The 14644-nt window shown below is 40.8% G+C and overlaps 1 protein-coding gene across 5 annotated transcripts in view; it reads right to left on the bottom strand.

The window, feature by feature from the left end:
• SUCO (SUN domain containing ossification factor) overlaps nucleotides 1–14644 on the bottom strand; it is a 36428-nt gene that overhangs the window by 7785 nt on the left and 13999 nt on the right. For 2 of the 5 annotated variants that reach the window (XM_053468837.1, XM_053468838.1), the window contains exons 5-15: nucleotides 12786–12923; nucleotides 12027–12153; nucleotides 11487–11610; nucleotides 9918–10039; nucleotides 8407–8474; nucleotides 8092–8199; nucleotides 7492–7597; nucleotides 4039–4059; nucleotides 3827–3882; nucleotides 3210–3301; nucleotides 1589–1654 (exon numbers count right to left, since the gene is read on the bottom strand). In XM_053468837.1, coding sequence (XP_053324812.1) covers nucleotides 1589–1654; nucleotides 3210–3301; nucleotides 3827–3882; nucleotides 4039–4059; nucleotides 7492–7597; nucleotides 8092–8199; nucleotides 8407–8474; nucleotides 9918–10039; nucleotides 11487–11610; nucleotides 12027–12153; nucleotides 12786–12923 — 1028 coding nt within the window. The remainder of the gene's footprint in view (nucleotides 1–1588; nucleotides 1655–3209; nucleotides 3302–3826; nucleotides 3883–4038; nucleotides 4060–7491; nucleotides 7598–8091; nucleotides 8200–8406; nucleotides 8475–9917; nucleotides 10040–11486; nucleotides 11611–12026; nucleotides 12154–12785; nucleotides 12924–14644) is intronic. The other 3 variants (XM_053468840.1, XM_053468842.1, XM_053468841.1) reach the window with 2 other exon arrangements.

The raw sequence follows: 14644 nt of genomic DNA, 5'->3' as shown, positions 1-14644 counted from the left end.
ACATAAAAAATACATGATATGGCCTGATTCCAATAATAGTGGTTTCCATTATGGTTCTAAACAGAAGTGTGTATATACATCTAGCCAGATGTTAACATATATCAGGTTCTGTATATTACCGGAAGAGAAATGAAAACATTACATTTGTGAACCTATCGAGAGAAGATGATCAAAAATAAAACGCCTAACCTAGAATTTTAAGGCAGATCTAGTCTGCACATTTTTTCCTGCTGTAAAGACTCAATGCTTAATCAGTCGTTGGTCTCATCTTACACGCATGTTTAGGTTCCCCTGTTGTATTAAGGTCTACTATTTCTGCTGGTTACGTTACATGTAATTTAAAGTCTATTTTGTAAAAATGTACTCTATACAAACTAATATTGAATGGAAGGATGGACATGAAAGCAGAAGAAGTCAATTTAATGAGCAATTTTTTTAAAAAAAAGCCACTTAACACATCAAATGACATTCGGCAGCTTAGCTCAGCGCTACATAAGAGCATTGGAGCACAGAACACAGAGAACAGCAGTTTGAGAATCCTTGAAAGGGATGTACACATAGGAACACCGACAACGTGAGCATCACGGATAATGACAGTCTATGGAATATGCCATGTACATATTTGTAGAGCGCAGCAGATTCTGTAGGGCTACTACAATAGCGAGAGTAAGAACAAAACATAATTAACAATAGAGACATTAAGACAAACTGGTACAGAAGAAGAAGAAGGCTCTGCCTTGTGGGTTTACATTCTTGTAGGATGTTGAAGAATAACAGAAAGGGAGGGACAGCTTGAGTGAGGATGACTGGATTGTAGTGAAGATCATGTGGAGATCTCAAAGGTGGCCAGAACAGATGCAGTGGGTATTTGGAGTATTGACTGTATGCTTCTTTGAACAGGTGGGCGTTAAGGAGTTTAAAGCTGGGGTAATTAGGCAATTAGTATTTTAGTGGCGTCATATGTGAGGAAAGAACACATTTTACAAGTGAAGGTGGCAGGATTTGGTGGGTGATGTGAAGCGAAGGAAAAATATAGTTATGGATATATGTAAGACAAGGGAATAACGAGAAGCTCCTCCTTGGAAGTTCTGGTAGACAGATAGACAGGAGAGGCATTTGAGAATTAGGAGATGTTACAGAGGTGGGAGATCACAAGGAGGAGATGGTCCACTATGAGATACCAAAGGTAGGGGTTAAACGTTTAGAGGCAAGAGGTTAAAAGTTTAGCTGCAGCAGAGAAAGAGGGATTGTTGATAGGTATGCCGATGTCACTCAGGATTAGTTTGGAGAGGTTAGAGGAGAGAGGGGGTTTGTGGCAAAACAGCGAAAGGTACAGCAGAAGACGTCTGCTTCCAGATCTAAGGGGGTGTGTGTGTGTGTGTGTGTGTGTTGGCCACTGACAGAAAACAGCCAAGGTAAGAGAGACAAGCTTCAACGATATTAAGGGAGGATGAGGTTGACAGAAAGAATTGTATCAGCAGGTTTCGAGCATGGTGGTGTATCATGGTATATGTAGTTCAAACAGCACCCATTGTAGCTTGATCAGGAGATGGATGGTTGTTGTAATAAAGGTTCTGTTCACACTCACTTGTAGCAGAACCAAGCAGATTTTTAGATGATTTATCATCCCTTGTGTTGTGATCCATTGGATAATCTATGGAGAGAAAATGCAGATCAATTAAAACAATAAGCAGGTTCAACTGAAACAGCTAACTATTAAAATTGCACTTAATAAAGTCTCGGATGAGTGAACCCAACTTGCAAAATCATGCTTCAAGCAGAACGGATTCTCTATACCAGGCATGTCCAAAGAGCTGGGAGACAGAGGCCTTGCACCCCCACCGCAGGACTCCTGAAAGGTAAGTGAACTTCAAAGAGGGAGAGGGTAGATAGTTAGGAGGGGAAGGGAGTGAGAAGGGGTAGATAGGGCAATCATACTCCTGTCCCTCCTGGTATGCCTGGGCATGATAGGAATGTGATTGCTGTTAACAATATATATATTGTTATTTAATTGTTTTGTCCTATTTTGGTGTGTTACTTACTTTAAATAAAAGTGTTAGATTTTTTTATGGTGTGTGTGTGTGGGGGGGGTCATATTCAGTTTCGTCCAGGTAGTTTTAAAGCGTGTGTGGGGGGGTGCCACATACAGGATCCGCCCCGGGTGCCAAATACTCTAGGTACGCCCCTGCCCTCCCCTACACAATTTCCTCATCAGATGCCCTTGTGGCTGTGTGTGCCGGCGCAGGGAAAAGGAAAGCCCAAAACTTGCGATCTCGAACGTCGCTAGATTTGGGCTTTCTTTCTCCCTGCGCTGGCACACACAGCCACAAGGGCATCTGATGAAGAAATTGTAGGCAGTGGCGGAACTACCGGGGTCGCGACTGCGACCGGGCCCTGGAGTTCTGCCAGTCAGTGGGGCCCAAGGGGTGCCGAGCGGTTGCTGAAAACGACCGCTCGGCACCTCTTGGGCCCCCCTGACTGACAGAAATCCAGGACTCCTCTGCTCGCCGCCGCCGTCACTGACGCCGCCGCCTGCCTCTGCGCTGCCCAGAGTGCAGTGTTGGAAGTGTGAGGTGTTTGTGTCGGGTGCCGGCGCTTCACGCTGAGCGCCGGCATATGACGTCATATGCCGGCACTCAGCAGTGAAGCGCCGGCACCCGAGACAAACGCCTCACGCTCCCAACACAGGAGTTGACGGTAAGTGACCTACAAAGGGGAGTAGGGAGGGAGTGGGTAGATCGTGAGAAGGGGGGTAGGGAGGGAGGGAGAGGGTAGATCGTGAGAAGGGTAGGGAGGGAGAGGGGAAATTGTGAGAAGGGGGTAGGGAGGAGAGGGGGGAGATTGTGAGAAGGAGGGGTAGGGAGGAAGAGGAGAGATTGTGAGAAGGAGGGGTAGGGAGGAAGAGGGGAGATTGTGAGAAGGGGGTAGGGAGGGAGAGGGGAGATTGTGAGAAGGGGGGTAGGGATGGGGAGATAGTGAGAAAGGGATAGATGTGGTATGTCGTTTTCAATAAACTTTGCATAAAATAGTTAATTTGCATTTAATTTTAATGGTTCAGAAAATGTCAGGCAAAATGGTCGGCCCTCGCACATGTTCACTTCATCAAATCTGGCACTCTTCGAAAAAAGTTTGGACATGCCTGCTCTATACAATCAGGCAATTAATTACAAACTTATGAGATCTTTTAAGGTTTGTTTCAGTTCTGCTACCTTCATCTTCATCATATAGTTCTTGGCGTTCTGACTGGTCCTGAGAGTCAACAATTTCCTCGTATTCTTCCACCATGCTGGTACCAAAAACCCTATACAAAACAAAAGCGGTCAAAATTATTTTTTTCTGTCTTTTGATGGTTTATATAATATTTTCATTACTTATGTATAATACGTGCTAATCCACTGGCCAATCCCACTCAAATGTTTACACATGGCAATAACCAAAATTAGCTGTAGTTGTAGTAACTACCTGGGAAAATAAAAAGGTAACATTTTACCACACTGGCACATAGTGGAAATAAAATATGGTTTAATTGGCTATTGTGCTAATAAACTGTATCATACACTTGATTATAAAAGTTAATACATATATATACACAGAGTTTGTGAGAAACAAGCTAAAGCGTGATCATCCAAGTCTTGCGAAAATGCTCGCAGCAAGGTGATCTGTTTTAAGATCTATTAAAAACCTTTATGATTTATGGCTGATTTCAAGAAGCACAAAAACAGATAAAAACAGAAAGATTGTCCTAATAACTTCATCTCTTATGTAAACGTCATATAACGAGGCAAACAATCTTTTCAAACATCACTACCTGGTCATTTCATTTTACCTTATGAGGCTCAATGGGCAGAAGTGCTCCGATCCAAAATGCGAGATGAGCTCCACCTAAATGAAACGGCATAGAATGAGACAAGAAACGTATGCGGGGTCGCCGTGCTCGGCTCAATCATGTGCACCTACAAGCCAGTGCAGATTCGCCAATGTATTAAAACTTCATGCATTAATCAGCGGCACATTAAACATTCAGAGAACGTTGCTAACCTTTATGTACTTGATGAACATCTGAAGCAAAAAAAGGAACAAGGAAAGAGAAAAACAGTGTCAGTACAGAGAATAAGATACATGCAACAAGCCGTATCATCTAAGGAACTGGCATTTACATACGGTCGTTAGGAAACCAAGCGGTTAAGGAGTATAAAGTTGTAGTATTTTACTTTCATCTTTCCATGCTTTGCTGGTTATGCTTTATCAGTAACCCAGCCAGCTGAATCCTGAACGCAGGGCCTACTAACCCCAGGGACAAGCGTCCTCTCTGAAGTAGAGATCAGGCTTCGTCTCAGACACCCCCCCCCTTACCACCAAGGATTTATTGCAGCAACAGGTTAATATAGTTAGCAAGCAATATGTATTGTTTTATATAGCGCCATCATATGCCAAAGCAGCGTAGACCCCAAATACATTAAGCCCTTTTCTTCACATTATAAACACCAATTTATCCAACAAGGCTAGCAGAAAGCTTGCATGCAGCCACGCTCTAAAAGCGGCAATCCTACAGAACAACATTTGCATTGGAGAGAACAATCTATTTGATTTCTTCTGTCTTCTACCCATCTGATAGACTTCACTGCAGTGCAGATGTAGAAAAATAATTTGATCTGCTTCTACTTCCTTCCCTTTCCACCCCAGCTGAACACAACAAAGAGAAGCCACCACGATGGCTCGTGTTTCTTCTTGCCGGCAGTCCAGATTTGGCTCGGACCTCAAGCGCTCCACGATACGGGAAGCAGCAGCACTGAAGAGTTTGTATTTGCTAGGCAGCGGCAGCAGACTGCATTAATCAATAAGCTCATTCATTTAGAAAGGAGGAAAAAATACAAACAGCTCTGTAAAAGCAGCCATTTCCCATCCTATGGGACAATCTAGCTCATCCTTCACATGTAAAACGGTAGCAACTAGGCACTGGTACAACCGTCTGAAACGCAATACCCCATTGGGTAATTTTCACTGTCTGAAAAGAAGTATTGGGTTCGTAGTATCCAAGCATCCTTTTCTCCTAGTCCTGAGTCGGTGTAAATAACGTATGGCTAGCCCCATGGCCAGTAAAACGAGCCTGCAGAGCTTACGTACGAGGATGTCCTGTAACAGGCAGGAGCCAAAATACAGAGATATCGCTCATGAAAAAAAATCAAAATCAAAACTAGGACTACTAAAGGACTAATAATCAGTAAGAGAAGATTCAGGAGTCTTAAAGTACGATAATGGTTTCCTAGTTCCTCCGAACGAACAAACTTCGTTTGCTACCAGTTAGTTTGGTATCCTGTTGGCTTTGATTCTGCATAAACATATTGACACATTTAGATGCGAGTTTGCTCAGCATGACAGCTTGCCTACAGTGAAACGGAACAAAACGCCTCATCGCGGTAACACATTCGGGGCAGTTTGCCTTCAGGCAGTCAGCGGTTTCCTTACTTCTATGAATGCCTTTCGGAAAAAAAATTGTTTTAAAGGTCAAAATAGGCGCAAACCCAAAAGGGGGGTATAGGCCAAGATGAGAGTACCACCTAAAAAATATTCAAAGAACAAAATCCTAGGTTGGTCAACAGAAAACGGTCTCTTGCTTTTGGGTAATACAATGTTCCTTACAGAATTTCACCACATTGAGGATCACGCTAGCGCAGGTTAGCTAGAGCTTAGCCCACACATAAAAGCTATAAATACATTTTTAAAATGATTCTGATTATTCTAAGATTATGGAATCAAAGTGTTTCATGTACGTGGCTGGTAATGTTTGTATGTAGTTGTGTTCTATCAGTGCATTACCAGTAGCTGTGCTGCTAGCCCATAATTTTGCCTTAATTCATATAAATTGTAATTATAATTCTTTAGTTTGAAGACGTTAATGTGTTTTTAGTAGTGTTGCCAAATAAATCTGGAACCTCTACAGCTCTGTTCAGCTCAATGATTCAACCGATGAAACGTTTGCTCATTTCACCGCCCCGGCCTGATCCAACATGGAAAACACCCTGTCTACAGTAAGTGACTGAGAATGAGAATAGTTTTTCACTATGAAAAGGCAATAAAAAGGAAAGGAACAAAGTCTTTTGTGAGCGTGCTTTACTGGAAGCGTGGGTCAATGTCCATCGGACAGACTTTGGGATTCAAAACGAAGCAGGCAAGTCCCACTATAACAGCAAAAAATAAACGGGGTACGAATATATATCCCAAGTAGGCTTTTTTCTTACGTATATAAACCTATACAATTTGCAGGACTCCTTTTACATTCTCTATGCAACTTTAATCAAGTAATCAATTTTGAAGGAGCCTCTGGGAATTCAATAGTACTAGGACTGATATTTCCAATAGAGCATTATAGAATCGTCACGTTGAATACATTGGATGGATCAGAACCGTCAACCCAATGCACGCTAGCTCCTATATTAAACAGAAGCATTTATACTAAATTAGGAGCCGGCGTGACAAACCCAGGCATCAAAGAGTGTAACTAGAGCTTTAGGATTTTCTCTCAGCATCGTGCCAAGTGTCATCCTTCAAGCCGTATGGATCTTCAGCCACGGAGAAATGATGCTTAGTACCCTAGCACTTACAGCATATGTTAAAGGGGAAAAAAGTTCATTATGGTGCAAAGCAAGCGAGTAAAACACTACAACTTTATTTACTTGGCTAAAGTGAAAGAGTAAGCGCAAGCAATCAGAGGCATCAGAAACAGATTTGGAAAGAAATTGGCTACCAAGATGGGGTAAAATGGGGTTAATTTTCCAACAGACAGAAGCAAAGGAGAAGAAAAGGGACAATTAACTCTTGCTGCAGACGTCCTGGTGTAGACCCTGTAGAGCATTTAAGACTCAAAGAACAGCATAGACAACGCCGGATCCTAGCCCATTATCAAACTAACTCCCATAATCTTGCTGCCCACCCCACCTAGAACCTGCGTTCATCTTGAATGAATTTGCACAAAAGCAACAGCTTGATTTCCGCTTGTTTCATTTTTGTGGATTTTTATATTGTTTTAAACAGTCGATAAGCCTTTAACACTGTAATAAATTACAGTCGGATGTAAATATTTTATACAAGTGTAAAGAGACATTAATGGTCCGCACATCATTTTTTTTCCCTTCCAATTATTCTTTAGATCTACAGAAGACTTCATTTATAGTAAGGAATTTATGGTCAAAACCATAAACAGATCTTTTAGAGACACATGACCATGGATTGTACGGCACACACAATCATAAAGTGTTTTATATGCCTTATTAGAGTATGAAGGCAAATAATAAATATTTAGAATGGGGAGGAGCTGATTTTTCTCTAAGAATAGAAAAAATACTCTACAAAAAAAAAGGTGCATATTTTAAACAGACGGGTGCTCTGATGTGTTGATGTACGTGATTGACACTAGCATGCTGGATCATAGCCTAGCTTTTAGAGATGCTTAAATGTCATTTCTACAATAACATACAGGAAAAGATCTGTTACCTTGACGTATTTTGCGTACATCTGCTCATCCAGTGGGAAGCTCTGCACTGTTCTTTCATCTCTGGCATGGAAAGTACCCAGCTTGACCCATTTATTAGTGGGATACCTGAAACGCCAAAACATGCACTTTTATTCAAAGTACTAAAGTCGCGTGTAAAAAAATGTACATGACAAGGCCTAGCCACTAGAGAGTGTTGGGAATATAAGCAGATGTTAGCTTTGCCAGAACCAGGGCTATAAGTTACTTATAACATGCATGCATTATTCACCAGGCCGACACATGGGAACCGAAGCATGGATCACGGAAGGAGTTTTTACGAGCAGTGCGTAAAGTTTGATATTACACTTGCACATAGCCAACGGTGCAATACAACCATTTTAAAGGCGATGGGGTTTATTTGCTAAAGGGGGTCTTGCGGCGTCACCTCTCCGACTTAACACTAGGAACAGCTTGGATAAAGCGTATTTAAATCAAAGTCACTCCACGGAGAGCTATGCATTATGCGGTGCCAGCTCTGGCTTTCTTGCAGAGAAATTAGCCACGGACGGTCCAACTTTCCACATGTAAAAATGGTTCAGAAATAACCGCAGCGTACGTACCTGTCGCTGATAGAAACTAGAAAGTCCTTTGGAGTAGATGAAAAGAGTTCATAGTTCGCAATATCAAGTTGCTTCACCTGAATGGGTTCACACAGCTCTATAACAAGCCTGGAAAAATTAAACCGTTATTACATAAGCTTTTCCAGATCGCTTTAATCAAAACGAAAAACAGAAGTCATTTCCAATCATAAAAAAACGGGATTTAATTGCTAATCTATACTACTGTATACAGTTTTGATTAAGTAATTTCAGACAATTATTTGTTATTCTACAGAAAAAGGTAGAAACTAATATTACCACTTAAAATAAACTCACCATATTTTTGTGCTGCAAGGATTTAACATGTACAGATCCATATTTTCTATTAAAATTGCAGATGTGCTCTGTAATAAACAGAAAACATACTCCAAATACATTCCAAATACAATTGTATTATTTCGTTAGTTGTACTTAAAGCTTCAGTTTACTGTCCCCGACAGCCCTACAAAAGGAAAATGCATATTAAAGTACCGTGAGTACTAGTAAGCATTCTTAACCCCTTAATGACAAAGCCTGTACATGTACGGGCTCAAAATGCATAGTTTTCAATGGGTTTAGAGACCGCCCATTGTCCATAAGGGGTTAAGAAAAATAGACACTTGTCAAAGAAGTGGCAGCTTTGTAGCTACAGCTGCTCTCTCCTCCTCCAAGGTCTTACATTTCATGTCAGCGATTGTCTGCCTGGAGCAGTCAATTAGCAGCAGGAAAGCACTCCCATTGAGGTCCCTGCCTGCAGTGCTTGCTGAGCCAGCGCTGGAGCTGACTGGCAGTAAGTATTTCACGTGCAGGTAAATGTGTGCGGCTGAACAAAACTTCTGCACAGAAAATAGCTGGACTACAGGTCGAAGGGGCAAATGTATCCAGGAGGATTCTGAATCCATCCATGCATTTGCAAGGTAGAAAAGCACAAAAATTTAAAGGGACAACACAGCTAGAACGTGCTTTTAAGTGCATATGATGGCTGGAGGGTCCCTTTAAAGACATACATACATGCACTAGAATCTGTATATATCTCCCAAAGTCTAAGATATATATCACCTTTTAATGAATCCAATGGAAGGCGGCGTTCAAAAGTTTGGGGCCACAGCTTTTTTCCATGGAAAAAGGAGATTTTTAGCTGAGCTAACAGGATTACAAAATGTTTTTCTAATGATCAATTAGCTTTTTAAACTTAAACTTGGATTAGCAAACACAGCGTGCCATTGGAGCACAGGAGTGATGGGGGCTGATAAAGAGCCTCTGTAGGTCTATGAGAATATTCCATTACAAATCAGCCGTTTCCAGCTGATCCACTTGATGTTATTTTATACTGACAAAAACTTCTAAGTGACCCCAAACTTTTGAACCTTAGTGTGTGTGTACACAAAATACATAGACAAATCCATATAAACACAGTAAATATATTTGAATGGCTTCTATCCCGAGATATAAATACCTAAGCCTCTCCACCCAAAAACCTCAAAATACCAGATTGTAAACTCACAACGGCGGGGCTTTCTGCCTCATGCATTCCAGTATGTTTACTGTCCATGTCCTATTGTCAAACTACTACTGTAACCGTGCTGTGGAAAACACCTACGCTTTATAAATGCAATCAGCAGTTTGGGAGACCTACGGTGATTTACATGCCCCCTGCAGTGAAGGTTCTTTAGGTAATCCGAGCTACTACTAGATATTAAAGAATTATTCTGCAACATGAATGGGATAGTGACCTCAAGTTCCTGATTGGAACCTTCTGAGCTTTCAATATCCCCACCTTTTAGGCACATTGCAAGTTTATATGTTACCTTGGCTTCAGGGTTGGCAGAAAGGATTTTTGCGCCACACTCCACCGAAGCGTAGTTGTTTCTGTTTTTTTGGACCTTTACAGAGTGCTGTCCTCCATTTGAAGAGGGATGCATTGACTGGCCTGGGGAAAAAATATCACAGCAAAATCCAAGTAAAAAAAAAAAATGAATATATCAATGTTTCTCCTGCTTTTAGAAAACAGAGGTCCTACTCCATTCGATTGTAAATTAGGGCCGTAACGAGCCTACAGATTGCATGGCATAATTGCAGCAGATTTCCATCAAATAATTCATGAACATATACCGAGACACAAGGTGGAATGTGGATCATATGCAGCATGAATGAACACATTACTATCCCTTTCAATGCAAGGGTTGTTGGCAAGGAAGAGAAAGATGGGCTAGGGAACCGGGCTATAAAGACGGGTTTGTTGTATGGATGAAACTCTTTTCTTGTGTTTGCCATAAATGCGATTGTAAACCGCGATGACACTTAAGTTTTCTAGCCGACAGTTTACCCCTTGCGGGTGCCACGAGGTACGATCATCTGACTGTCATCCAACTCTAGCTCTGTCTTTTGTTATTAATATCTACAGCAGACTAGAGTCAAAACAAGAAGGTCAAACAAAAAAACAACTCTTGCGATCAGTTCAGTTGGGATATTTCCAGCCTTTTTAATTGCATAAAATCTTCAAAGAGATTCTGAACAAAAAACACTATTGGAAGTCAAAGCGTGACAATTACTTATACAGATGGGGGGTGCCCAAAATCAAATCTATCCGGGGGGGGGGGTAAGTGAATATATTAAATGAATCTTTTCATAGCCGGTGGGAACCTCTGAGGAAAACAATAGAAAGACTGTCCCTGGCGATTCAGACAAATCCAAATCTGTGTTTATAAGATAGTGCTTGTAGCCATTTATGTACATCTCTATAGGCATCTATATTTAGACCTCTACATCTGCAACACATGGAATGATATGACCACATGCTTAACATACAAGCCAAATCCATCCACGTGCTAAATAGCAGCAGCACACAATTTATTCTTTACCTTAAAAACCATACTTATTTGCTTTATGTTTAAAAGCTGAAATTTAACCACATGTAAATTATATATACACGCACTATAATTTGGTAGGCAGATATCTATATGTATATTATAAAAGTTAACTTGTGACAAGGACAGGTCCACAGTCAGCACAGATATTGCCAACGTATACATATATGCGCGCGCACACACACACACAAAATTAAACATTTGCAGGCACCGGCAATTGGGCACTATATAAGACAATAATAGCTAATAATGAATTGGAATATATAGCTATTCAGGTGAACGAATGTCGCAACCACACTGCAAATTAAAAAAGCTACTAGATAATTGACCAATATTTTCTACCTATGATGCCACCAGGGAATTCCTTTTCACAAATACACAGTTTCAGAGATTTTTTCTAGAATGGACTAGCCAACAAAAGCATAAAAACCCAACACCACAGAACCATGTAGAAGCCAATATGAAATTTTGATTGATGGATCCAACGCCTTGTCTGCTAGAGACACTCACTTTTTTCTTTTTCAACTTCCATTACTTGTTTCTTCCATTCATCGAATGTTGGAATGTCAACAGGGTCCTTTGAGCTCGCAGAAGTCGCTGGGTCGGCTGCAGCTCCTTCCTTCTGTTCAGGTTTCTGCAAACCCCATAATTACAAATAATTACATCTAAATCTGAAATGTATACCTTAAAAATTTGGCATCACACCTGAATAGAACAAGAACGGCAAAACCCCAGCCTTCTTAAACATTGTTTACACAAAAGATACTTTTTGCACATTTTTACATAATGTTCAGACATTAAATGGAACACCTGGAAAGAGGAGCCGGTATGGTTTCATGTTTCTATCGGTACCGATGTCAAAACAAAGAAGGGGCAGCTGACTGGTTGCTGAAATAAAGTTTAAACCTAGGGTCTTCGACTGGTAGCTTTGATCTACTTGTGAACCTTTAGATACTATTTAAGAATATTACAAACGAACCCACTGATATACTGATATAGGCGATAGACTTTGGGAGCTTTCACTAAATGTAATGTCTAGCGTAAAATTACCTCTTGTTCAAGCCCATCGGAGCCATTGAGAGGTAAAGGCTGCTTTTCCGTCCCTGCTTCAGGAGTCTCTATTACCAGTTTCTTACTGTGTGTAACAGAGGCGTTCTCAACGTGTTCATTTACAAGTCTAAAAAAAGAGGAAACAAAAGAAAGAAAAGACACAAAACATTTGGATGACAGATCTATATATATATGCTTGCAAGAAAGCATGATTTACACGTATGCATACTTAATTCCGGTATAATGTACATACACAGACAAAAATGAAGGTACCCCCAAGATACCAGACAAGATAGATCATCCCCGGCTGCTTCCGTCAACAACTGAACATACAACATGCTCTGGGTTATGAATAATCCTCCCGCTGCAATGCTTACCTGGCGCACTAAGCCAAAGAGTCTCACTGTTAATGATAGACGTACATCTGGGATGCAACTACAAGAGTGTTAAGGCAGCAGCTGACATGGCAATGGGCAGAAAAAGCAGAAAAAAATGCATGCTGCAATTGCTGGAAACGGTAAAATAAAGAAGTCTGAGAAGCAGCAAAGAGGATGACGACCAGAATATCGTAGAGGCTTCCCAGCGGCAACTCCCTTCATGTTGCTCATACATGAACGTGTGGTAGATCATAATGCAGAAGAAAAGCGAGCAGAGCATGCGAGCGGCTGGACATAGCAGCAGATGACACGTTACCTTTTTTTGGTTCGTTTTTAGTTAATGAGTTTGGCTTTTGCAAGCTTGGCCTACTTCAATACTCACCTCGTTGGTGAGTTGGTAAAGGAGGGCTCACTCTGAGGGTCAACCTCTACTGCCCCCCCAATGTCGCAGTCAGCGTCTGACTGCTCAGCTTCACTAGAGCTGACTATGGGGAGAGCAGAACTGGAATTTTCTATTGCACTAAAGGAAAAGAAATAACAGCCTTTTTACCCCTTGGGTGTTACAGAATGCGACCTTAGCAAACAAAATAAAAACAGGACATAAACGCAGTAAAAAAAAAAAAAAATAGGTAGGGTCCCTGCAGAACATACCCAGCCGGGAATTCTTAAAGCCATGCCTGCCAAAATTGGTCAGGGATGTAAATTCTAGATCTTCTCCAGTTGTAAAGGTAAGCAAGATGATGCTTTTTACCTGCTGTTCCAAAAGCTATGATGTTGGGCGCACAGGTATAAAACTCCAGGGTTTTTTTTTTTGGTTTTTTTTTAAATAAAGCTCAACAAAAATTCAAATTCGGAAGGGCATGTTTCAATTCTCCGAGTGCTTGTTAGGAAGGTATTGGAATCATGATAGTTATAAAGTATAGTAATATTCGGGAAGGGAATGCAGATGATGTTGCTTCCGAGGTAAGCAGCAGTAATAAATGAACTGCTTACTGATAGTGCCTTGAAGAACCGCTTTCCATCAGTGTGTTCCAAGCAGCCACCATAAAAATGTTCAAGGTCCAACTTTGACCAAACGAACATCAGCATTAAATACAATGGACTGTGACAGTAGCCAGTTACAGATAAATTATCTCTGGGACATCAGCTACTACAGAAGTGTCTTTTGCCTCAGCTAACAGATGGAGTGTCTATTTTAATATAAAACCTAGGTAAAGTATTGATTCTCCAGCAGCAGCACACTGCCAGCTGCTATAGTATGATGAGCTATAGACTTATTTCTGCAGAAGATTGCTAAATGGCCTAAAGACAACTCGGCTCAACATACTACCAGACCGAGGATACTGAAGATCCTTCCCAACATAAAGAAAGATTGCTGGTTATACTATATTAAGTCCGACATCAATAATATTGACTAAGCACAGTCATACAACACGTATACACTCAACGTGAGCATTTACTGAGCCACCCCAGCCCAACTTTAAAGTGCTTTACCCCTGAAGGTCAATGGCTTGTCCTTAAACCCATTAAAAACAATGCATTGTGAGCCCGTACATGCATGGGCTTTGTCATGAAGGAGTTAAATGCTGGAAGAAGATCAACAGTGAAATACTGGAAGTAGATCAATACGTAGTAAATTCTACAGGCATATGGGAAGACACTGTACTAATTTAACTAAAGGAGCAGTGAGATATACAGATATACAACGCAAGTGACAGGCAGGAACCCTATTTCTGAAAGGATGGAGTTTCCTTTTTTGCCAATTATAAATTACAGTCTATATGATCTAGAAGCATTTCTTAATGTTTCCATCACAATTGTGAAAGAAACCTGAGGTTTGGAAAAAAAACCACAAACTAATCAGAATCACTGTTTGGCAAAATATACAAAAACGTGTAATATATGCCCTTAAATAAGCGACCTCAGTACTGCATTGCTTTCCTTGACAAGCTTACAGTACCAATAATAAACATGTAAATAATGATAAATTGTATAGACAAATTATCAATATAAAATCTGATCATTGAAATTACAACTTCTGAGAGCACATTTAACAGAGCAGTTAAAACGAAATATTAAGTGTCCAGTTGAACATATTTAGGATTATAGGTTGGCATCTCATTTACTGTATAGGAAAACGAGGAACTCAAAATTGAACCACAAATATATATCACAACACAGTGTTAAATATGTCAAGTTACTACACAATGCTTCAGGCCAGGGTTAGACACGGAAACACAT

The sequence above is a fragment of the Spea bombifrons genome, chromosome 6, assembly GCF_027358695.1.
Source record: "Spea bombifrons isolate aSpeBom1 chromosome 6, aSpeBom1.2.pri, whole genome shotgun sequence".
In the NCBI taxonomy this organism is placed as follows: domain Eukaryota; kingdom Metazoa; phylum Chordata; class Amphibia; order Anura; family Pelobatidae; genus Spea; species Spea bombifrons.
The sequence above is the reverse complement of the archived record's forward strand: the minus strand, read 5'-3'. Positions and strand labels throughout refer to the sequence as shown.